This window comes from Cyprinodon variegatus, unplaced genomic scaffold (genome assembly GCF_000732505.1).
Source record: "Cyprinodon variegatus isolate N-32 unplaced genomic scaffold, C_variegatus-1.0 Scaffold586, whole genome shotgun sequence".
Lineage (NCBI taxonomy): Eukaryota > Metazoa > Chordata > Actinopteri > Cyprinodontiformes > Cyprinodontidae > Cyprinodon > Cyprinodon variegatus.
This window is the reverse complement of record NW_015151039.1, coordinates 152,876-179,419: the sequence shown is the minus strand read 5'-3', so window position 1 is coordinate 179,419 and position 26,544 is coordinate 152,876. Positions and strand designations below refer to the sequence as shown.

Here is a 26,544-nt window from a genome sequence, read left to right as displayed (position 1 = left end):
ATATATATATATATGCATATCATACCACGCAGTGCTATAGATTACGATATAGATCGACTAGTTAAACAGTCCCATGTCAGATAGGCTTCAGAAGTTAATTTATTATAAGGTATAGATCATTTAAAGGGTTCCATCTATTCACATCTGTTTTGCCTTAAACAGTTATGAGCTGCTTACTATTTAGATGAAAACATGTTGAGTTTGTACTAAAAATTAAAAAAGGTTGCAGTGAATAAAGTTATGATGAAACGAAAGTCTACCCTCATCCCAGGATTTTACCTGAAAACAAACAGAATGATCATATTCATCAAATAATTGCACAATTAATTTGACTGAATGATAATTAGTTTTGATGTAAACAGATATAAAGTTTTCCTTCTCTCTTCTTTAAATGAATGTCTGCATTTTGTTCTCACCTATTTTGCTAGAGCTTTGGAGGCTTCAGCCCGCTTAAAATTGGCTAAACAAAACTGTAGCTGAAAGGTCACATTGTTGTAATTCTATAAAGTGTAATGAAACAGTGACTTTCTATGTTTTTTTTGTTTGTTATTTTATCCTTAAATAACATCACTATCTTCGATCTCCTGAAGACAGAGGATTACGTTTAAAGGTTGTTTTTTTTCTTTAACTTTTTTTTTTTTCAGTCTATGAGCTCTTATTTGGGTTTGGAAGAAAAAAAGTTTAATTTGAACAAATTAAACTCACAAAGATATCTTTCATTCCATTGGCTAAATGACCATTCGGTTTCATTTGAATAAGTACAGCTATCTAGCATTTGTTAACGAGACAGCATGTTTCTGGAGTAAATCCTCTAATTTGATCAGCTTAATTGCAATGGATTTTGTAAATATAAAGATTGAATGCTGCAACTTTGTCAGTTAGTGCAAGAATGCTTTAGACCTAATCTAATAAAACTGCATAAGAGAACCTTTGCAAAGCCACTTACCCAGTAAAAAGGCTCGCATATCCATTAGGCAAAAATTCCCTTAGACAGAAATAGATAGCAATTGATTGGGACTTCCTTGAAAATATGTGATCACTCCCCCCTAATCTGTGATTTGGTGAAGTCAGACCGAATGCTGTTTTGTCACTCGTCCCACTTGTCATTTGATCCTAGATTAGGCGGCCACTTTTTCTTCTGGAGCCTAATAGGCCTCATCAAGAAGTCAATAATGTAGCCATTTAGACTTAGAAAGACCCCTTCCATCCTGCAGGTCAGCACTGTAAACAAAGTAATACTCATTTTCTTTCAAATTTTGTGCTACTACTATTCTATTTATTATTACATTCTAGTTGTTTTGTATTTTAAAAAAAGGGAAATAATATTGTATATTTTCACAGTTGCATGCAGAAATATATTAAGCCGCTCATCTGCCTTTCTAACAGATCGCCATAATGTCTGAAGAGAGCAACAAGCTGCCAATGGACCCCATCTCTGCAGTTGGAGTACTTAGTTCTCTCAACAAAGTCCCTGATGGCTACTATGTTGTGAGTAGAGATACTGTCTGTTCCTCAGTAAATGAATAAGGACTGAAACTGAAATGATTATCCATCTGCTGAAGGAAATACACCAACTGCTCTTTTAATATGATTTACTCTTTCTTAATACTGTTGTTAATCTAAAAAGGGGAGAATGATAGATATTATCCAAAGCATCTTGAAAAAGTATTCCCTACTTTTACAACCATTAAGGTTACTATAGTTTCCTACAGTTTTTCAGTGAAAAACTGATACAAAGTACTGTAGCACATGATCTATGAAGTGGAAGCAAAATATATGGGGATATTTTGCAATAAAAATGAAAAGTACTGTATGGTGTAGTTATGCATTAAGTCCCTTTAATTGATTCCCCCAAAAACATTCCACCTGTGTGAAAAATAAACTCTTAAGAATGTTAACTGTTTAGTGTGCAGTTTGGAGGTTTGTATTAGAGAACATAAATGCAAATTAAAAACATCATATAGACTAAAAGATATTCCAGAAGAATGAATGAGAACTTTTGGAAAGGTATAAAATTACATTGACAGCATTAAACATCTCATGTAGCAATGGTTTAAATCTGCCGTTCTAAAATAGAAGGAATATTCCACAGCCGCAGACCTGTGAATGCATGTTAGCCCATCTGCACTAACAGGACGTACAAAGTGGGAATCCAGCTGAGGAGCAGCCAGACGTTTCATGCTCATGAGGAGTTGCATAGATCCTCAGATCAAATGGGAGACTCTGTTACCTGGATAACTGGTGAAAGAGAAAAAAAAACTTTGGGAGAGGGTGTTTTAGTTAGAGCAGTTTAAAACAAAAATTTCAGCGTACATATAAAATGCTATGTGTTGCAGGAAACTAGATCTACCCTTTACCCTGAACACAACATCCCCAGGATGAAGTTTAGCAGCATCATTCTGCAGGGATGCTCTTCTTCCTCACAGACAGGGAAACTAGTAAGAGCTGATAGATTATGGATGGAGCTAAATGCAGGGCAAACATGGATATCTAAATTATTGCCCTCTTACAAAAAAATAAATAAATATAAGAAACTTTTCAGTAATGATATCAGAAAATATACTTACAATGATATAACAGTGACACACAGCTTTTTTGACACTAAGGAAGGATGTAAATAACTTTAACTCTGAATAAGCAGTTTTCTCCAATCTGACTCTAGCAATAGAAATACATTTATTTTGATTTCCTTTTTGTAAGGTGAATTTAGTTTTATCTCCAAAATTATATTTGTACATTAATTGTTAATTTGTACATTCATTTCATTATTTTATAATATACAAGCGCTTTAAATGCCATTATATTTGAATTTATACATAGTAGATGAGGACAGTATGGTCACAAAAACCTACTTTATTTATAAAACCTATGGCAATTTTTTGCTGCAACACAATCTTTTCTAATATATTTCTGTAAGTTAATACCCATAATTCTACACAGCATGTTAAATGAGGAGAATTATACATTAAATACAAACCTTTAAGGAGGTCAAAACCAAGTTTACCTTGTCATCGATGAATAACGATAGTTCAGTGGATGAAATGGACGTACACAGAAGTTTAAACCCCATCAACACCTCCTTTCTCTGCAAATCTCACAATTCTAAATTTCCACCATAAAGCGGGTAGCTTCAAACGAAGCACCGAGTTGACGTCAATATGGGGATTTTGCCTTATGTGGTTCTGGCCTGTACTTTTGTCAGCCTCGAAATTGACATACAGACCAGCGCACCGGTTCACTGGCCCAAGAACATGAATATAGGTAGATGTAAGACACTAGATTAGCTGTTTAGCCTACAGTTGGGGTTTACTTCTACAAGAATTACAAAACGGGCAGTTTTTCTATTGAAAATTAACCAGAACCACGGGCGTAAAGGGGAACATTTTTACACTCTTTCCAAGGATCCGAAGACTCAAGAGGCATGGATTATTTTTGTCTATCAGAAGATCCCTGCAAAGTTTGATGCTCAGCTGTTCATTTGTTCTAAGCATTTTACAGAAGACAGCTTTCGAAATCTTGGACAGTTCAAAGCAGGATTTGCTAAACTTCTTTTAGTGAAAAGTAAAGCCAATGTACTGTATTACCTACATTGGCTTCCTGTTGCTTCCAGGATACATTTTTAAATCCTGGTCCTCACCTTCAGGGCCCTTCATGGACGGGCGCCTGGCTACATGACAGGTCTGATCCAGCCGTATACATCGGTCTGTAGCCTAAGGTCTTCAGGTCAAAACCTGCTTATGGTTCCTCGGACCCGTTTTAAAACCCGAGGAGACCGGTCCTTTAAAGCGGTGGCACCCCGTCTCTGGAATGAACTCCCCCTGTCCCTGCGCTCTCTGGACTCGGTGGATATCTTTAAAAAGCAGCTAAAAACACACCTGTTTTCACTAGCCTTCCAAAGCACATAGCTTACTGTTTTATTCACTTATTTATTTTAGCTTTTATTGCATTTTATCTGTTTTTACTTGTGTTGTTTTTATGTTATCATGTGAAGCACTTTGTGACTTCGTCTGTGAAAAGTGCTATACAAATAACGTTTACTTACTTACTTACTTACTTAAAAGAGGGGCTGTTCCGACTGTAAGGCCATCGTGAGTAACGTAAGCATTTAAGGTGGCTACTATTTTTATTAGGATTTTGTTCTTTTTTTCCAAGAATTAAACGATTAAGTTGGCAGTTATAGCAGCTTCATAGGCAAGCTCACAATATTTACTTACTTATCACTACAATGGCTTATTGTTTAGCTCTCTACAGCTCTCCTTGTTATTAACCTTTTAAAGTCAGTGGTAAACATGAACAGCTTTGGTGTTTTTCTTAATACGAATAAAAAATAAAACAGTTTGAGAGACTTTGAATTGAAGGTTTCCTCTTGACAATAAATCAAAAGTTTGACGTTTCTTGGGTGACCGAGGAGCAGGGCATTATGCCATGAATTTTTTTGAAATTGTAATTTTATGTTAACCTAGCTTGCTTTAGAACTGAGGAGGCTGATTTACTATCCAGTTGGTATATTTATCCAGGCTGAAATGGCTGAAATATTTTACCTGCAGTTATTATCTTATATTAAATATGATAGTAAATCAGGAATTAAGAAAATTACAAACTTTATCAAGCTCTATTTCACATACTTCCTCTTAAATAAAGAAAAACATAAACTGATTTAAAACTGTGATTTAAAAAACTTTTTGATGGTTGCACATTGCAAACTACTGCACGGATAATAAACAGTACAGATGTTGGCAGCTTTCCATGATGATGTTGAATTGTTTAAATGACTTATTCATAATGTTTGCTTTGATGGTTTGGAGGATACCGTTTAATCATTGTCACAGCTACTGTAGACACAGCAGAGCCAAATGTTTAATGATATTTGGCCCGATCCAATATTATTTCATTTTGTCCTCATTTGTTTTTAAAAACACAGCGCTCTCAACATATCAAGAGAGTGCCCTGATGTGAAGCACAGAACTGCCACCTGGTTCAGAACTTTTTTGTTGTTGATGAAATTAGTGCGGGTAGAAAAGGGAGAAGCATGTGAAAGTTAAACAAAGTGCCAAACAAGCTCAAGGGCAGACCTTGCTTCCTCTTTCTCTCTCTTCCTATTCCGATCTCTTTTGTTTTTCACCCCATGCCCTCAAACTCTCACTCTCCTTCCAATTCTTATCTCTTCCTGCTCCACCCTACACACCCAGCTTGTTCAAATCTCTGGCATATGATGGTGGGTGGAATAAGAATGAAGCTACAGGCAGGAAAGCTGCACGCATATCACCAGCTAGTAACAAACAGAAATAAACCCCAACAGACTTCCCCCTTTGCATCTCTGCAGAGCATTAATGCATTTCAGCTGATGTACAACTGAGGCGAGAAGTTTATAACCTGAAAGTTTATCTGTGCACTGCTGAGCTGAGAGGAAGACGGTGGAAGTATAGATCTCTGTGATAGATGGTCACATATCCACAAAAATAAAGCAAATTTTGGAACTGAATCCAAGAGAGTTTTCTAAAAGTATTTAACTGAGCAATTTAGAGCCCGAATTAGTGCTCCACGATTAATCAACCAAATCTTTTTTACTCTTACATTTCATTTTCCATATGTCTTAATAGTAAGGGATTTAATGCTTTTGATCACAGTGGAGCTTATGTTATCCCTCAGCTACAGATTTAGAAGAAAATGCATAATTTAACAGGTTGTCTTTTTATAATAATTAAGCATTCTGATTTTACGATTTCATACAAAGAAGAGAAAGAACAGCTTCCTTGGTGGAAGGAACATAAAGTGTTATTTCTCTTATTTTATTAGAGCAGTTAAATATAACATATCGCCCCGATGAACTACCGGTATGTCTCTTTTGTTTTGTCGTAAGCTATATTCTCTTAACTGTCAGTGTCATTGTGAATATTAAGCATGAAAGAAAGAAAGAAAGAAAGAAAGAAAGAAAGAAAGAAAGAAAGAAAGAAAGAAAGAAAGAAAGAAAGAAAGAAAGAAAGAAAGAAAGAAACTTGTAAGGATCAGGCAGCATAAATAACACAAACTTTTTCCTAAATGTCAGGCAGAATGCTGGCTCTAAAAAAAAAAAAAGCTAAAACATTGGCACTACTTTGGAAAAGCCATTGACATTGCCAGTGCATATTTTTGCATCAGTAACTGTTGGAATCTTAATAACATCAATGTCAATGTTCTTTATTCTGTTGAAATTCTGTTTTTGGATTAAACTTTCTACTATAATCCTTTTTTTAAAACATAATTTAAGCAATGCAACATGTTCTTTAATCTGCTGATTTGAGAGACAAGCAAAAATATTACCTTAATATGTCGATGTGTGTTTATCTACCATTAAAGGGGGGGAGTTGTCAGGATGTTAAGCTGTATATATTTTTAATACTAAAAGTCTTCACATTCCTCCCTAATACTGACTGCTCAAAGTACTTTGCGCACATTTTACATAGCAGATCAAAGGGCAGATTACCTCTTTTGCTCTCTGATATGGGGCTCTTACATCTCTGAAATTGTGCAGGGTGATCCAACGCAAGGGAGCGCAGGCCCAGATCAAACACCGCTCCACAGGGATCAGGAGTTTTGCTGGAGCACCAGCCACCAGCCATCCCCCGACTTCAAACACTGCAAGCAGACTCTCACACACTCACACTCTATGCAGGAGTTACAATCAGAATGTGATGAGAAGCTTTTACACCCATTTTCAGCTAAATGTCATATTGTTTAAACTCCTAAACCATAGTTTTACAAATCTAAAGGATAAAGCAGAGGATGTTCCCAACATTTCAAATATTTTTTTCATACTTTATGGTAAACCTCCGCTTATAAACACCTTCCTAGTATAAGCGAATTGTTTTTAAAGACTGTTCTTAAGCCCTTTGAAAAAATGTCTTCATTCAGTGAACATAAATATTGTCCCCTAATATTTTATCTTACATAATATTGAATCAAGTCTGACCTCTTTGTGTTTCTAAATCTATGTTTTAAGCTTTTGAACACACAAAATTACTGATTCTTATAGGTTCTGTTCTCTTTTTCATCAATTATGCTTAATTTAAGTGGCTCAAAGTTTCTTGATGCCATCAATAAGGATTTTTGACACCAGAACTGATAGTTCCATAAAATCTAAGCCATATTTCATCCCACCTTAATCCTTTCCCAATCTTCAGTTACAGATATTTTGTTGACATGTATAGAATTAGTTTTTCTATGACCTCACCCAGGGCAGATGTTTTTATGTGGAGAATCAGAATCGGAAATACTTTAATAATCCCAGAGGGAAATTACTTTTGTTACATGCTCCAGATACAGTTTTATATATATATAAACACAACAAACCATACAAGATAATAAAGATATAAATATATACACATATAACTCTTCTGTATATATATAACTGATTTATAACTGAAGTGATTTACTGAGCTTCTGTGCTAATGCTAGAATATTTAAACTGTTTTATCGTGACCGATTACATAGCCTCATTATGAATCACATTACAGTTCTGGTTTTTAATGAACAGAGCTTATATAAAAACTGTTATCCCAGGCAAACTTAGGATTTTCTTTTTGTGTGTTTCAAATTTGCTGACTAGATTTTCAGTTTTCCTTTAAAGATCCAGCTGAATCACCAGTGTTACCAGGGTCTACTCATGTGAGTCTTTCTTAAAAATGTAGCTTTTTTTCTTCTTGTGTAATAAGAAACTTTTAGTGTGATATGAGTGTGATATAAAAATAAAGTTAAGTCTAAGTCTAAGTCTGAAACCATGCACTGTTTTTACAACAAATAATTTCTTCATCTAAAGTTCAGAAATTATTAATTTATCTATTTATAAAGCATATTAAAACCTCCAAATGAGACTAAAGCTAAAGAAATTATAATAAAAAAAAATGAAAACAAAAAAGGGTAATATTTATATAATATAATTATGTAATGTCATATAATATGTAATATATAATTTATATAAGTTTCATACTTCTTTTTATACTTCTTTTTATCCTTCTCTCTTTACCTCTCTCTCCTACAATGAGCAGAACAATTGTGCACACATGACCAATTATGCTAATTAGAGCATGGCATCATTCAGCGACCTCTGCAACTTTAGGACAGCAACACAAATTCATAGTGAGGAGTTGACACACTGCACAGCTCATAGAGCAGGTCACATGACATGGAGACTTATGAAAAGATCATCAAAGCCAGAGTCATTAGGCCAGAAAAGAAATGGAGATCCCTTAATACAATCATTTATGCTGGGCATTATAAATGCTCCTAAAATACCAGGCTGATGGTGGTTGTGTAGGTCTTCAAGCTCTTTAGTGTCCTCATTCTCTTTTATTGCAGCGTTGCTTCATCTGCTAGCTTACAATATGCGCCTAGCATAATCCTGAAAAAACAAGCATTTTTAAAACTATCACTAAATATTGCAATAGCACTATTGATTACAATTAAACTTTTTAATCATTAATTAATCACGATAGTCCTAGTACTACTACCAGCCTCTAAGCTATTAACCCGTTAAGCCCAGCGGGCCTGGTACCGGGCCCAGCTGACACCAGCTGATGTTTATTATTTTATAGAAATGGACAAAACACATTCACATGGTGTTTCATCCACACGCCTTTCAAATGGGGCTTTAACATTTATACAAAATGTTACAAAATTATTTTTTCACATATACTTTTTGATTTATATCGGTGTAAACAAATAAAATGGGATTTAAATTCCACCTGAAAAGATTGACTCTGCGGGAGTAATGCAACAGCAGCTATTAATTTTTAGCCACACCCCCTAATGGCCAGCATCAATGGAAACTAGAGGCTCAGAACTTTCTAAAGAAGGAGTAGGAGGTAATTGTGCGACTTTTTTAGGTGAAGTCACCGGCATGCATTACATAATATTGCTCTGTTATTCTTATTTTCTACTCACTTTGGTTAATATTACTGTGTGTTAAATGGTAAAGTCCCATCAAACAATGGATAAATCTTAGGAGCAAAGGCTTTGCCTTATGCAGAAGGTCTCCAATTATGTAAATCAGAATATTTTTCTGGCCAGATTCCTTTTTATTAGTGGAAAAATGCCTTTTTACATAATTTGGCCAATTTTGGCACTGTGCCAAAATCATATTACCGCTTAGCCTACTGCCCACTAAATCCTTTGTGGAACCAACATGCTTCAACTTTAGTCAAGATGAGGATCTATAAAGTCTGAGGGTTTAACCAGAGTTTCAAATGGTGTTTTGCAGTGGTTATTTTGGAAAAAAAAATTTGGCAGGGCTAAATTTGTTTGAATTTTTTCTCTGTTTGACCACCTATAAATCAGACATGATGACATTTAAAATACTGGTTCCACCTTAAAGATACTCCTCAATGCCTTTTTTTTATACGAACAATTGTTTTTCCAATTTAAAGTTTGGGAGCTGTACTTGCGATAATTCACATACTTCATTTCAGGCAGAATTTGCACCTAAGACCCTCGTTGCTTAAGGGGTTAAAAGTGCATATCAACTGTGGGTTTCAAAGAGAATCAGTCTGCCCTTTTCTCCAAAACTATATTAGACATTTATTATACGTGTCGTTAAACAAACATCATCCTAAAAAACTAGCATATCCAAGCATTCCTTTGTGATTCCAGTATCACATACACTGATAGTGCGAAGAAGACTGCAATGCAATATTTTGTGCAGCTCTGTCTGCCATATAGTTGTGCTGCATGTCTAAAAGTTTAGACCACTCAGGTCAGTGCTGCACTGAAGCAGATATACAGAACATTTTCAGAACAAATATACATGCAATTATACCTCTGTCGCACATTGGGATAAGAAAAGAAGAAGCAGTCTTAGGAAATAAATTGAACTGTCACTTGTTAAATGTACAACCAGATAAAAAAAAAAAAGTCGATTATGAAGAGATTTTATTTGAGTTCTCCTAAAACTGTAAAGTTTCATTTTCTTAATAATATAATCTTCCCTGCTTATTTAACTCTATTGTATGCATCGAATACACCTAAAGAGTATTAGCCACACAATCCTGTAGAGTACATACAAAACAGCTGAACTTTGAGAGATTAAAAGATTGCACATCATCAGTAGTCCTGTTCCTATTTTCAGTTCAAAGATGGGATGTGAAGCATTTTATTTTCCGTCTTGTCAAATTCTTTTTTGAAGGGAGTGCTTGATTTGCTCTACCTGTCCCATTTCTTTTCCACCTGGTTTCACTCTCCAGAGATTTTTGATTTCAAGCCTTTATCTTTGAATTCGCAGCCGTGCCTTTTAGTGCTTCATAGCACCTTGCTGGTGTTGTCTGTCTCCAGAGATACTTCATACAGTCGCAATATTAATCATTCCCTCAAGACATGTTTCACAGGTGGGCTCTCAGATCACTGCAAGTGGCAGGTGATTCTGTCTTTGCATTTTAAATCAAATGATATGACATATTTCAATATCACAGCAATGATGTCTCTTATCACAGAAGTGACATTCCTCTCATTGAAGTCTGTTTAATGATCAAGCTGCACAGAAGGAAATGTAAGGGTGTTAGAGAGAGGCCAATGTGACTTTTTTCATGTTTTTTTTTTCATGTTTGTTTGTTTTTGTGTCGAGGCTCAGCAGTTGGTGTTTCACATTCAAGCTGCGTCGTATCCCTGCTGCCGGCGTCTGTGGCAGAGTGAAGCCTGAGGTGCCTCCTTGGAGGACCGTGCCCTCGTTACTCCTCAGCTTGACTTTGGGTTTCACAAAGCGAGCCCTTTGTTTACGCTGACAGGATGTGCTGGCTACTGACCTGGAAAAAGTGGCTAAGACGGGCTGTCTTGTAAGGAAGAGGGAGGCTGGTGATGTATGGGCTCCTTCTGGGACCTTTCATAGTACCGCTGTTGAAGACACCCAACAATCCCTCTCCCCGCTCGTCGTCTCCGTACTCTCTTCCTCTTATCCCTTTATCCATCTCTGTTCCGGGCTCCAGTTTGCGCTCTACGCTCGAGCCCATCTAGTCAGCAGCGGTTTTGGATGAATCTCCCCACGCCACGTTTTCCCCCTGCCTAGCCGCCGGGGTCATACATCATTATTGTCAAGGGGGTAATGTGTGTGGGTGGGTGAAGAGATCTATGACTTCTTCATTTGAATGAACCTCATTAGATTGACTCTTCTTTGTAAAGGATCCCTTTAGAAAATAACTCTGGCAGTTATTTAGGTGATTCTCACATGATAGCCAATGGAACATGACGTTTCAGCCAAGCATGTTTGCTCGTAGGATTGAAGACTCTCTGTGATGCAGTCTGCAGCTTATTTCTTTTACTATTCTGCCCTGCCATGCCTACATTTACATAGCAATGGAGTGTAAGACCTTGAGGTTGACTTATGGTGCCCACATATTGTCAGTATGATGCAATCTGTTTCTCTAAAGTGACTCTTTTGCTTGTGTACAATGATGAATGTTCTGTTTTACAGGCTGAGAATGGATTAAATCAAATATATTTAATCCTTTCAAACATATTTTCCATTTAAATTAGAAAAAAATAGTCTTTGAGCATTAGCACTATATTCATATTACCTATTTCTCATTTACTATAAGAATTCTAGCTTTTTTAAGAAAATAGTCCAAAATGTTATTCCAGCTCGATCAGTGAAGCACACAGAAGTTTGGTTTCCTTATTAGAGCAGATTCTTGTCAGGGCATCTTTAATCAGCCTGTTCCCAAGGGATGGTATTTTTAGCCACCTTTTTTGGAGGCTAAGACTTTACCCACGCAGAGCACTAATGAGATGGAGCACAAGTGTAGGCAAGCGTTAATTAAGGCTAGTATGCAAAAGGAAGAAGGCAAAAGCAGCACGCCCATGGCATACATACATTAACTTTATTCCTCCTCCTTCATGCTTTTTTTTCTCTCTTTCTCTCCTTGTTTTTTCCCCTCCTGTTTTTTTTTCCACATAGGTTGCAAAAACAACAGATGGCTCCGACGCCGACCTGTGGAAGGACGGCTTATTCAAATCCAAGGTCACTCGCTACCTTTGCTTCTCCAGGAAAACTGTAAGCGAGCAAACTTCTCTCCTTCCTTATTCAGAAGAGCTTCTCTGTTTTCCCGCCGGTTATTAGCCCACCTTTCTGCTAGTGGAATATCTTTATGCACTTTGCACTTTGATCAGTGAAAGTCCCACTTAAAAAAAGGCCTGCTTTGGCAGCACAGTTTTGAAGTTTTTACATATAATGGATTTGCATGCATATTTGAAATGAATATTACCGTAGAGAGATATTTTATCCTGTTTTATGCCCTCCTGAGGATATTATTTATGTTTATTCATGAAATAACAATGAGCTGCATTTTAACTATTCCAATTTATTCAATCAACACTATCCCTGTGGAGACAATTGTTACCAGACTATGATTCTTGAAAGATGTTTTACAAGCAGTTGTGCTCGAAATAATAGTTGTGTATGTAAGAACTGAAGAAAGCTCAAAATCCAAATAACAGGTTTTATTCAAAAACATAGAAATTCATTATGAAATATATAACTTTCTATATCAGACATGAAGGAAAAAGTTTTTGGTCTGGGGATCAATCAAAAAAAAAGTGAGAATAAGGAAATACTTTGCTGTGCGTTGCAGTGTTTGGGACTTTCCATTCAAATACTATATAAATTAAAAAAATAAATTTGCTGTCGAAGAGATCCCTTTTTTTTACATTATTATTCTGAAGAACTACTTACCATCTAAGCAGTGGGAAGTCCACCCACTTCAGGCACCTGTAAGTAGGTTTTCTGTCCCAGGATAAAACATTTCTGATCAAACTTTACAAGTTTTTAAATAGGATTAAGGTGCAGACATTGGGATGGCCACTCTAGTCTGTTTCTTCTTCACCTAAATGTAACACAATATTTTCAAGCATGTTGATGTATTAGAGCAGATCCTATGGGGAGCGGTGGCCTAGTGGTTAGGGCATAGAGCTTGGAATCCTAAGGTTCTGAGATTGAGCCCCACTCCCACAGACTCTGGGTCTCTGAGCAAGAACCTTAACCCCAGATTGCTCCCTGGGCGCCCCACAATGGCAGCCCCTGCTACCACTGCTCTCCAAGGTATGCAGAGGTAAATTTATCCAATGTGAGATCAATAAAATTTAATTATTGTTATCATTATTATTGAAATATTCATACTAACACGATCAGAAATATTCTGATATCATAATAACTGAACTAGAATGCTTTACACCATGTGACTTGAAAGTAGTTTTTGAAGGTTATCTGCCAAGCTGTCTGCTGTTCCTTGACCAAAAAAGAGCTATTTTATTTTATTTAGCATTATATCCTAATATGTTTCTTAAGGCCAGTAATTTTGGTCTTTGGTCAGTTGTAAAATCCAGAGGTGGGTAGTAACTGCGCTGCAAAAACAATCTAGAAATTAGCAAATATGTCTTAAATGATCAGAATCAGAATCAGAAATACTTTAATAATCCCAGAGGGAAATTACTTAAAGTAATTAAGTATATTTACCATTAATTTGGGTAGGTTTATAAGATAATTTGCCAATGGAATGAGTATTTTTACTCTTAAAATTATAGTTAGATAATATGCACTTTAAATAAGACAAGGCAATAGTCTTATTTTAAATGTAAATTGTCTTATTCCATTGGCAAAGTGTCTCCCCTCCTCAATTCAAGAACAAAATTCACTTATTGAAAAGAAAAAAATGACTTATTTTGATTAAAAGTTTTTGCAGAGTAATATGTTTCCCTTTCTTAATAAACTATAATTCTGACATATAATATCTGTTATTTTGGATTGCTTTACTTTGAAGACAACCTTATAACTTAAATGGGAATATTATTATTATTATTTTAGTATTTTTTAGAGTGTGAGATTCTACTGGAAAAAAGCAATTTCAGTGTTGTAAAGACCATATATAGAATTCCCAATTTCAGCAGCCATGACTCCTCTGTGTCTAAAATAATCTTTACATTACATTTCCACATAATGCAGTTGGGTCATTTTTAGACCCTTCGCTTGCCTGCAGTCAAGAGTTGATGTGTTTCTGCTTGGCTGTCAGCTGCTCTGTGACCATAAATACACCTGCTTACTGCGCCATAGCCACCAGCCTGTCTAACCCTAGCTCATACCATTGGCTGTCTACTAATTAAGTTTTCCTGGCTTGCAGGTGGATAATGCAGACAGGATTGTAAACAAAAGCTGAATTTTTGTTATTACTTTGCATCAGCTCAATTTTAGGACTTAATCAAGTCATATTTTTTTCTGTATGTCCTCTAAAAGCCAGGCGACCTGGCAGGCTGAGCACAATTTGGCCCCCAGTTTAGTATATAGCATGCAAATGGCCTTTCCCGAGTTCCTGCGTATTATCTTAAAATGTCCGTCCACATTGTTTTAAAGACTTTGACGCAAATAAAACATGACAGAACCATCAACAAAAGCTATTTTGTCTGCCAGTCATTGGAACTCCCACTGTAATTGTCTATGACAAAAACAGATTCTGTAAAATTAGCCCCTGAATTATTCGGAGGGGGAGGTAAATAGTTTGTGATTTATCATACTCTAGGTTGAAGGTAGATAGCCTTCTTTTGTCAGGTTGTGATGGGAAAAAATATCTCTGGAAAAAAGAGGGGAAAACAATAAAAAAAAAAAGCTTCATGCATTATAATAACATTCATCCATATTCCTCCTTATGTCAGTGTAAAAACTATGAATAAAAATGCCTCTAATGGTAATGACAGTCGAGCAGCAGTGAGAGTGTAATCCAGGCATTTTGGACGCATCAAGTCACGCCTGGCTCGCTCCACTCCTTGCTGCCGCTGTGTATTATTGCAATTTATTATGGCAAAAAAAATGTAATGGGAGGCAGGGAAGAGTCATGCTTGAAAATGTCAACTACACAGTCCCTGATTATTTTTAACTAGTCCAATTCTGTTGATCAGACCGCTTACTCTGTCTCCCATCATTGCACAACTTATATCCCTGAAAGGTTGAAAATGATTGGAAGTTCACAGATGCTCCTCTCAGACCAAGAAAAACTGAGTAATTATTGGCTATTCTGTGAGCCATTCTCTCTAGGAACTTAATTATGTTTTAATTTTTCAGTAACCCAGTTTTTATGTAAATTTTCTTATCTCTTTCCGACTCATTGACTCGATCAATATCCCTTTTGAAAAGGGAATTTTCATGAGTGCAAATGTTTGTTTTTTGTTGGTTGTACTGCCTTCTTTTCGTTTGTAGGAGCCTGAGGTCGTTGTGGATATGAAGCTGATCGACTTCAAGGACCCGCTGCCAGAGTCCTTCACACCGGTGCAAGAAACATTAGACAAAAGTAAATAAAGTCAATACTAACCACAGGCATGCTCCTCTCCTCATGTTTTTTTTTTTTTTTCGCCCTCTCCAACCAGCTTATGCGGGGGGTCCTTAGGGGCAACTTTGCTTGAGATAGTAAATGTTTTATGGGTGCAGGTTAGCTTAATTTATGGCAGACTGTGAGAATAAAATAAACATTTTGCCCTAGAGGTACAAGAGAGGAGAATCATGAGTCATTGTTTATCTCAGCTGGAGCTGGGCTTCTCTTTATGAGGGGCTTATTTATTTATGTATTTATTTGGGGAGAGGACGAGTAGATGGGGGTTATCTAATATTAATGAAATGCATTCCCCAATGCTTTAGTGGATTTTGAGTGCTACGTATTCACCCCCCACCACCTCATCCATGCCTTGAAAATGTAATAATATTTTGGTGTGTGGAGTGAGGACAGCTTGTTTATTATTTTTATTATCGTTGCATTTACAAACCACTTCCTTGTGTTGCTGGGGAAATAAATGAGCAAGGCACAAATGCAATATAGGAAAGCACAGCTGTACTTTTTTTTTGTTTTTAGGAGAATAGGGAAAAAAGATTATGTTTTCTTTGGATGTGTTGTAATTTAATGTTTTATTACTTTATGTGAATGTTTAATGTATACATGTGGCATTATGTATGAATTTCTATCCAGAACGCCGAGTTTAAATCCCTGTCGTGCATTAAAGCTGATGGAGGATTCACTTGCATTTGTCATTCTACCTCCAGAAATGATAAAAATGATAAAAATGATAATAATGCAAGCACATTTTGCAGCTTCCCTGTGTCCAGTCAATTTCCCCTGAGCACAGCAAGTCAGGCAGAAACATAGATAAGCCAATTTTCTATTTCTAAGCTAAGCATAACGAGAACTTTTATAAATATGCAGAGGCTTGCAAAGGTATTCATTTTCACATTTACATGTTACGACCACAGACCTGCCTTTATCTTGTTGAGGTTTTATGTGACAAAGCCAAAGTTGTGCATAACTTTGATCCAAGGTAGTAAATAGACTGCATCTGTGTGCAATTTCATTTTATAATAAAGCTTACTAATTTTAGGAGTTTCACTTCCTCTTGTTTAATAAAATTCCTAAATAAATCTTTATATGTAAGGATATTAAATCTCTTTATTTTGAAACATTAACAGTTAAAGCACAATAAAGGCCAAAAAACTCAGACCCGGTTCACATTTAAAGGTTGAAGTTTTAAAATGAAATGCAGGGTTAAAAAAACTGCTTTGAACATTTGATATTTAATTAAGTACCCAAAGACATTGCTGTCCATCTGAAATTACACAATACGAATTAAAGAAGTTACCACAGCTCAGTGGCAGCCCTGAAAGAGTTGCAGAAATCCACAGCTAAGGTGGTAGCATCCACGGACTGGGAACGATTTTCGGCCCTGGCATTTTTTTCATCTACACCAGCCCATTTATGGACCCCCGCAAGATTAACCGATCTATCTTCAAGCATCACATGGCAACCATCACCAAGACTTCTATAATGCAGTTTTACTGGCTTTGGTTATTAACACGGACGCGACAGAGACTTCTACTGCATAACATCCACACTTGCACAAAGCCAGCCAGATAACCACTCACACATGCTAGGTCTAACTTAAGCCCGAGTTTTCTAAAAACACCAACATAAAACAATACAAGATAGAAGCAGACAGCCTCAGAATGAATACATGAGAGCTCAGCGGTTCGTAAGAATTCACTGCGAGTCTAGGTGGCATGTGGGCAATGAAACGGAATAATGTAAACATCATGGCAGGGTTGCCAGATGTCACTGACTCACGTTTTACGGCCCAAAACAGTTTCATAAACCGCCGGGATATACACAATCTTCCAATTTGAAGCAAAGTCTATTGATCTCTTAGGCCATAAATCTAAAGAAAACATTTTTTTACTCATAGACGGTCATCCTAAACTGTCAGATTGGGAAACGTCCCTATCTGGCAACAATGCACTTAAGACGGGAAATGCTAGCCTTTAGATGCAAAACCCCACCATGCACAGCAACATATTTTTGCAAAATATTCTAACATAAATTTGCCAAATATAAGAGAAACATCGTAGTTTGGTTTAAAGAACGCATTTTAGTTTTCTTATGATTTAGTTTGTTGCAAGGATTTTACAGTTTGAAGAAATAATAAATTACACCATATGCCAATCGTCTCAAGGATGTGCATGACAAGGAAGGCCTATATATATACTGCATGCATCAATTAGGTGGTTAACATTGCTTTACTTCTTGAGCTCATAGAGTTATTTACTGTCACAGATAGGTCCTTCGGACTGAGAGTAAGTGTAAGGACCGGTATGATTTAAGGAGTGCCGGCCCTCGCACGCAGAAATTAGGACCGTCCCACCGGGCAAATGCCCGGTATCACAGATTACCAGTCCGAGCCTGGTAGGAAGAGGAAAGACATTGTTAAAGGGAAACTATAAGAAACCCTACTTGCAGCAGACCTAGTTGCATGTAGCAGGTACTTTGGTCAAAACAGAAAAAAACTTAATTTTATTGCATCTTCCAGGACACAACATTATCAAAGTAAAACTGTTGTATATACACTGGAGGGTTAAGATCAAAACATATGTCAATGTGTTATTATGATCCATTCTAAGTTCCGACTTGAATCCAATTAATAATCGGAACATAACAGAGCTGTTTTCAATTCAATTTCAATTCAATTCAAATTTGTTTATCTACCTATCCACAACATACATCAGCTTAAGGCAGATGTCTTCAACAGGGGGTCCGCGACCCCTAGGGGGTCCGCGGAGGTACTGCATGGGGGTCGCGAAAGTCTTGGTTGATTACTTTTTTTTATATTCCCTCCTGCAATTTTTTGCACTAATTAAAATGTCTTTAAATCCACATTAACATGAATTCAACACACTGTAGTAAACAGAAGGCAGAAGATGTCTTTCAGTCATCAATGCACACATTCAGCGACACACAGGAGCTCTTTCAATCTGGGCACCGTTTCATTCACAACACCTGTCCCATCAATGAGGAGTCAGAATCAGAAATACTTTAATAATCCCAGGAAGAATTTACTTTCGTTACATGACTCCATATGTAATAGAGTGACTATAGGACCAGTTTGATAGAACACTATTTCATACCATATATATAATTAGGGGGTCCCCGCTTAATCTCGCAATCAGTTTGGGGGTCCTTGGCCTCGAAAACGTTGAAGACCCCTGGCTTAAGGCACTTTCCAGAGAGTTTAATCAGATCCTACAGTTGAATGTTTAAAAGATTTTTACCTACAGTATCTAAAATCTGCTGTTTGCATCCAGACATTGACTGCAGGATTCATTTATCCAGGATGTGGGGAAGGTAGATATTTACATTATGTGTCACTGACTGACAGTGGAGAGGGATCTCAGCTTTAAAGAGAGGAAAATAAAATGTATCTTGTGTAATCTTTCATTAAGTTTTATACTTTGCTTGTTTTTAATATTATCTCCCTTCCCTGAAGGCGTCTATTGGATTTTTTTATTCCCATTTTCCAGCTCAGAAGACACAGAAGTGAATATACGCTAGTTCCTTCCTAACACGCTCACATGTACGATGGCTTTACTCATCAGAGGAAGCTGCCATGAGGAAGAGGAGGCTGTGTGTGAAAATGAGCGCTCGTGAGGCTGCCGAGACAGCTGTATGTGACATCCAGCTCACCGCCAAATCCAAGTACCAGCTTGTTAACTACACCTGTGTGGGGTAAGCTACAAGTCAGTGGAAATGAATGAAATCAGCCACACAGTTTTCTAGCTTTTTATTTTTCCATATTTGCAAAAAATCTGATTAACCTTGTTAACTTTTGAGCAAACAACTCTTCCTCATCTTCATATTTTCACAGAGACATAAACAATATGGGACTATGGTATCGCATGGGGGACGTTCCTCGGCGTACGTCATCTCAGAAAACGAAGAGTGCTCCTAAAATTGACACCCCACACAGCACTACAAGGTACCATCACCCAATGGTGCTCCAACTTGTTGCTCAACCTCTCTACCTCTCTTTTCCTTTTTTTTCTCGCTTTGCATCTTCTGTACTGCTGAGCCCTTGTTCCGCCTCTCTACCATATGTACGGCAATGAGGACACAAGCAATTGATCACTACTGGGCAATCTGCCTCTGAGGGTTGTGTCTGGACTACAAGGCAGCGAGGGTGAACCGGCAAGACATTTCTAACTAGACAGGATCCCCTGAAACAACAACAGGAGTTCAATGGGGGCTAAACTTGTGCTATTTGTGGGGTGTCCCAGGAGGCAGAGGCAGGCCGCTCCTCTGACACGGTGACAGGAGGGCTGTACGTGCAGGCAGAGGAGGAGATGTGGCCCCGAGAGTTAGTGACAGCTGCAGAGGAAGGGAGGAGAGCTCTGAGATCTCCGCCATGTGGAGTACGTGCTTATGGCTTCCTCTGCCTCAGGCCTCAAGTGAACAGAGCAAACCTTTGTACTGTGTCCAGATCAAACAGCTCAATTATTTATCCCAGGCAAGAGCTGGGGATTTCCACTGCAAATTGTAAATAAACAATTTAGACTCCTTTGCTGTGGTGTTGCTTTGGAGAGAGCGGAGCTTGGCACGAGGCTGCGAGGTCTTTGCCAAACTGGAAGCGCTGTGCGCCGCCATCCTGTGCCGGGCTGAGAAGAAGCCGTTTAAAAGCAGCACCACATTTAGAGCCAGGAGGCAAATTCAAAACAGAGCTCCTGCCTGCATGCTCCTGCTGCGATTTGAGAACAATAAACGGGCAGTTTTAAAATGGAAAGCTGAAACTTTTTTTTGGGGTGATTCCACCACAATTTGGAAGTCGATGATCGATAATGTTTGATGCGGTGAAGTTACGGTGGGAGCTCAGAAAAACACGCCCCTTCACGACTCTTCCCGGTAATCCTAAACTCTTTTGAAGCCCACTTTCAAGTTTGTGAGGCTCAGAGGTTTGAATAAATTGCACCTCGAAGCGAATCACTCCCACCCCCTCCACTTCCTGATGCCTGCTGAGATCACAGGCTGCCGTTTTGGTATTAACATTAAAATTCATTTCACAGACAGAGAGTCTTCTTTTGAAAGTTTTTTTTTTCCATCCGTAAAACACTGACAAATAAGGACGGGACTGTGGGCGATTCATACCACGGCATCTTTTTGACTATTCATTTCGGTGTAGTTACATGCACTTCAGACAGCCATACACATAACCATAAATAGCTATATTCAACAGCTTGACACAGCCATTTATAACTTACTTCTCATCTTCTTACCATTTTCTCAACACAGCTGTGCTTTTGCACATTTTCAAAAGAAGAAAAGTCTCCACTCCGTCCCTTCTTCAGGCTATCTGCAGCAACTTTATGGCTTTTGGGGAATAGCACCTCTTAAATTTAAGTGCTTTTTACAGTCGCTGGAAAGGATGTTTTAAATACAGTCAATAATGTGTAAATTTTTAATGAGCCTTATAATTTTGAAAGCATACCGATCCCCCTCTTCGAATCTCACATGCCTCAGGCAGAAGGAGCAAGTTCATGTTGTGTACAAACAGAAAACACAAATCCCCCCCCACCCCCATCTCTAAGCACTGAGTAGCTGCAGCATGTTGCATCATTATGGGACGCACAAGGTTGTTGCATCAAGGGAAATACGTTTCATTCAAATCGTTTGTTATTGTTTGCAGGAGGGAGGATGGGTCATCAGATGATAAAAAGTTTCCTTCAGTTTTTTTGCAGATTGAAAATATGCTATTTTTTTCTCTTTTCTCGATAGTGTTCACTTTTAATCTTTTTTGTTTTGTCATCATCATTTATTCTGAAGATCCCTTTAAACCCGCATGGATAATCAGTCTGTCATATTTTTTGGGTGATATAAACTTTCAGTCAGCAGCATTAGCTCTAATTTATGCTCTATCAGCTCATCACACTTGTCTTTGGAAAAATCGAAAACCTAAACATAAAATATGGAATTCTAACTAATGATTGTTTTTCATGGTTACTTGACAAATATTTATAGATGGCAATTGGTTTAATTTGCTCAAGTTTGTTGCAAACACCATTATATGGGTAGAACAAGGCACTGTGGTCACTTTATCTGCCCATGGTGGGGGCAGCTTCATGATGTGGGGAGTCTTTCCTTGAGCAGAGATTGGAAAGCTGTCAGTGTTGATTGGAAGATGGAGGCAACTAGATATACATTTGTTGTCATTGGAAGGAACCTTGTGCAATCTGCATAACTCCAGACATGAGTTGAGTTTTAAAGACCTTAAACATACAGATCTAAATTAGAATGGCTTACTGTAGATCAAAGCATTTTCATCTGTTAAAATGACCAGTCAAAGTAAATATGTACATTCTGTGGCAAAATAGTTTCTCTCAGTTTGAATATTCCAAGTTGTAACTCCTAACTTCTGTTTGCAGTTCCTGGTCCTTCACCTTTTACAGAGTCAACAGTTAGCAGTGTATGGTAGGTAGGAAAGGACTAGCATGCTGAATCTGAACAGCCTCATCCTTATGGACTCCATTACTTTGCTAAATTTGTGTAACCTTCCTTTTTTGTTTTTGTTTTTTCTTTGCAAGGCTTTAATCCCAATTTGAAAAGTAATGAAACGGCTAATGCATTCCATTAGCATGTGTGACACAGAGTACCAGTGTAGCACTGTTGTATTTTTATTCATGAGGTGGGCTGTGCCAATATGTTCTGTCATGCATTGGACTATGGAAATCCTAATAGGCCCTAAGCAGAAGATAGGAATGTCAGGAGGTTCCAATTCAAAATGAAGTGTTCCCTTTTCCTACTTCCTTCCTTTCTGCTAGAAGTATTCGGACAGCCCTTATCATGGGGGCGGCTGATGCACTTGACTTTGGCTTAAGAGTCCTTAGGGATTTGATAAATTCCGATGGACCCTTAGATATTGATGTCAACCGAAATGTATCCAGTGTGTCTGAGCTCGAGGGTTATTAACAATAAAAGAATGACCAAAATGCTCGGCTTTAGATGCCGCTATAGAAAGTATTGACTCATACAGAGTGATTGTAGACGTATTCTACATTTTTAAAGTATCTTTTAGGAACCTTTGAAAACTTGAAGAATGTTCTTCCAACTTTGCAGCTATGCCCTGCTTTGTGTTTGTCTATTGCAATGTATCTAATAAAAAGGTCAAAATGAACTAAATAAAAATACTTTTTAGACATATACTTTTACAGTATATGACTTAGGGTTAAGCTAAAGTCTGAAATGATCATGGCAATGACTGTTGTTATCATAACATTGCTTGCAATGATGAGTTTAATAATCCAAATTTTTATATAGATATAAGTGAAGAGTTGCATTAAACTGAGACTAAACTCTTATCCTAATTTAGCTTGACATCAGCTACATGGCCTTCATCAGCAGTTTGTCTGCTCTGTCATGGCTTGTGTTCTGCTTTACAACTCTAGTGTTGTTGTTGCTGCATTTCTGCAGATACAGTTGATCATTTATATTCTGATTATTTGACTTTTCTTTGGTCACTAATGATGTATCTGTTAAGATACAAATACATTTTCTTCCTACAGTGTTTTTTTTTGTATACACAATGTTTTAATTTGTCAAATAAAAAATAAATTAACACTTTTTAAGGGGATTAAACTGTTTTGGTGCCGCGTATGTGCCTTAAAGCAGCGGTCCTCAACCACCGGGCCGCGGACCGGTACCGGTCCGTGGGTCATTTGGTACCGGGCCGCACAGAAAAAAAAAAAAGAAAAAAAATATATATATATATATATAATTTATCGACGATCAGACTGAGTAATGTTTTATTTTGAAAAAAAAAAAAAATTGCGGTATTCTCCCCAATTACATCAGTCGGTGCATCTGTGCCTCTTGACACAGGATAATTCAGGTCAAGACTCATCCTATCTATAACATCCTATCTTTGTGAAGTGGGATTTTCTGCGGTTACAGCGACCAAAACAAAGGAACATACTGGACATCAGGAGCGCACTTCATGTGTCATTGTCTCCGATTACGCCTAGATGGGACCGGCTTGTTGTTTTATTATTTCGGTGAAAATATTGTCTGACATAGCGGTCCGTGGTGAAAAAAAGGTTGGGGACCGCTGCCTTAAAGCTTGAAAACCAAAAACTATGAAACATTTTGGCTTCTTTTTTTGATTTACCACAAACTGCTGCTTGACACTTACCTAAGGCTTCATATTAAAACTGCACATACCATTGCTGCAGCCTGGTTCCAGCTGAGGTGGACCTGTCATGCTGCTTATGTCTACTAGCCCCTACATGTTTACATAGGAGCCTATATTAAAATCCTGACATTTTCCACACACCAAACCGCTGATATGAAGCTGGCCTTAGGGTGGAGGCCTGGGAAGCTGTGTTTAGACCTTATGTTAAAGTCTCTTTATCAATTTTGCATACCTCATTTCAAACAGTCACCGCATCTGTTTTGATTCATTGCCGAAGCTCGATGTCAACCACTTTAGCTTGTTCTCTGTCAAGACACGGCGTATCGGCCACTCCCTGACTCTATAATGTAAAGACGCTGCGCCATCCGGTCAGCGTTTTAATGTATCCTGTAAAGTATCTCCCTCCTTCTTCCTCCTGACCGGCCCTGCCATTTGTTCTCCTGATAAAACTGTCATTGCTGAGGCTGATATCTGACCTCTACACTGACTGCTGGCATAAATTAGCCTTGTCCTAATATTGCAATTTCTTTCACTTCACTCAGAATCAAGGTTTTTGACATTTCTCTTAGAATAATAGGCTATTGTACACACGGGCACTTTTTAAATCAAACTGTACGGTGATAAAAATGTCAAGGCCAGGTTTTTTTTTTCCTTTATTTTCTCTCTTTCTCTCTCTGTCTGTCTCTCTCTCTCTCTCTCGCTCTTTACGCAGCTGGCTTTTTCAGGTGAAGTATATAGAGTGTCATCACTGTCAGAATTGGCATTCATATCAATACTTTTAGAATTGCAGTCTTCTACCTGTCACGCTCCACACGTTGGCGGGCCTCTGCTGGAGTATTGTATCAGCTTTCATTGCACGCTGGTTAACCAAGACTTCCCAGCACAAAAGAGAGAGAGAGAGAGACACTGTGACTGTCACCGTGTCACAAGACAGATCTTCTGTCTGAAGTGCTGAGGAACAATCCTGTCCGACTCAATCTCACTCATTACTTTGTGCTCAAGAAAGTTGCAAAAAGTAGCAGAGATCAAGCAAAGGAATGCCAGGGATGATTAAATGATCAGGTGAGATCAGATGGAGGCCTCCAAAATTCAGAGGGATCCTCTCTTCAGCAGCTGACACTGAGCTTAAAGGAGGATAATGATGGGTGAGAAAGCAGCTCCCACAAAGCAACACTGCTGGCACACTGGGGAAGGTGTGGAGATGTTGTCACAGGAAAGACTGGATGTGTGTCAAAACAAGAGCTTCCAGCTCTCTGTTATGCAGCTCTGGCTCCTCGCTCTGTGATATTACTCCCATTCTTACCTCCTCTCTGCACACTGCTTGTCTTTCCCTACGGTCTTTCTCTCTCTTTCTTTTCCTCCTTGCTTTATCTTTTTACATATATAACTCCTTTCTTTATCCCGTGCCAGATGCAAAGCAGATCTATATAAATTAGAGTTCACGTCTTCAAAGTAATCCTTTGTGTTGCAGGTTGCTTTTACTACGCTAATTTGATTTTAACCTGAGCAGATTTCATGGGAACATAATACTTTTGATCAATGCTGTAATTGCGTGAATATTTTAGGCCTTGTTCCCAGTTTTTGCCATAATTTGATGAGGAACTTCGCCATAATTGAATATTCAAATTAGGAGTATGTGTCAATATGGCTCTCCTTGCCTGGAATGAGGATTAATTGTTTTCAAAACTCCAGTGGCCGACATAATGTGAGCCCAAACACTGTTGTTGATTAGCAAATGCTTTTGCCATGTTTTTGTTTTAAGAATTAGTTGTCTAATTGATTTGCCATATGCTACCCTCTCCAATGCACCTAAAATTGTATTTAGAAATCAGCAACTTGGATCAAGATTTTTTTCCTCTTTTTTTCTAGTTTTCAAACAGATGGGAAAACCATCCCAGAATGTTGCCTTTCCACTATAAAGTATACATTTAAAGTTTTTTAAATAACAGAAAATTAAAATGTTTGAACTGGTCAAGCATATTTGTTTAATCTTAAAACAAAAATGTAACTAAAGTTAGCTCAATGAAGTAAGGTTTATGTCTGTTGTCTCCAAACGATAAATCAGGCTTTGATACGCTTATATTGAACTGGATTATGAGTGAATATGTCAACATAGTAAAAGCTGAGAACTGTCCAAGGTATTTGATAGAGAATATCTCTGTTCTCTGGTTTTTTGGAGCAGATATTGCTTAATTACCAAATTTTGTTAATGCTTACTGCCGGCCATACACTGTACGATATTTTCAGTCATTGTACTCAGCTACAGCTCAAACTGTACGAAGATATTGCAAGATTTAAAAGTTCACAGCTCACAAATTATGCTCTTACACCGTACGGCCGAAGCTCTGATGCGATCTAACTATCCACACTGTACGTCTAAAAACCACACATCAGACTCTGCTACACTGCATCTCTAAAAATACTCTTTTCTGAGACAATTTCATGCTTTTTACATTTTCTCCATTAAACAGCTCATCTGACGTCATCATCGGACATGCTCAGAGTAGTCGGGCAGCATATGATTAAACCATATTTATCTGCATTTTAGTTGTTTGTTTTCAATAGATTACACACTACATACCATAAAGTTAGCACAAAAAGAAAAGAATAAAACTAAAAAAGAATAGATTTAGCTGCTTAGTGGAGCAGTGGGTAGCACTGCTGCCTTCCAGCAAAAAGGTTCTGAGTTTGATTCCCTGCCCGGGTTCTTTCTGCATGGAGTTTGCATTTTCTCCCTGAGCATGCGTGGGTTCTCTCCGGGTACTCCGGTTTCCTCCCACTGTCCAAAAACATGACTGTTAGGTTAATTTGCTTCTCTAGATTCTCCTTAGGTGTGAGTGTGTGCATGAATGGTTGTATGTCCTGTTTGTCTCTGTGTTGCCCTGGCGATCTGTCACGGGTGAACCCCGCCTCTCGCCCGTAGACAGCTGGAGATAGGCACCAGCACCCCTCGCGACCCTAATTGGGACAAGCGTGTCAGATAATGGATGGATGGATGGATGGATGGATGGATGGATGGATGGATGGATGGATGGATGGATGGATGGATGGATG

At 37.9% G+C, this 26,544-nt stretch overlaps 1 protein-coding gene across 2 annotated transcripts in view; it reads left to right on the top strand.

Moving 5' to 3' along the window:
* LOC107095935 (multivesicular body subunit 12B-like) overlaps positions 1 to 26,544 on the top strand; it is a 56,374-nt gene that overhangs the window by 2,095 nt on the left and 27,735 nt on the right. For both annotated transcript variants that reach the window (XM_015392315.1, XM_015392314.1), the window contains exons 2-6: positions 1,387 to 1,488; positions 11,918 to 12,013; positions 15,203 to 15,293; positions 18,911 to 19,040; positions 19,180 to 19,290. In XM_015392315.1, the coding sequence (XP_015247801.1) occupies positions 1,396 to 1,488; positions 11,918 to 12,013; positions 15,203 to 15,293; positions 18,911 to 19,040; positions 19,180 to 19,290 (521 nt within the window). In that variant the 5' untranslated portion in view covers positions 1,387 to 1,395. The remainder of the gene's footprint in view (positions 1 to 1,386; positions 1,489 to 11,917; positions 12,014 to 15,202; positions 15,294 to 18,910; positions 19,041 to 19,179; positions 19,291 to 26,544) is intronic.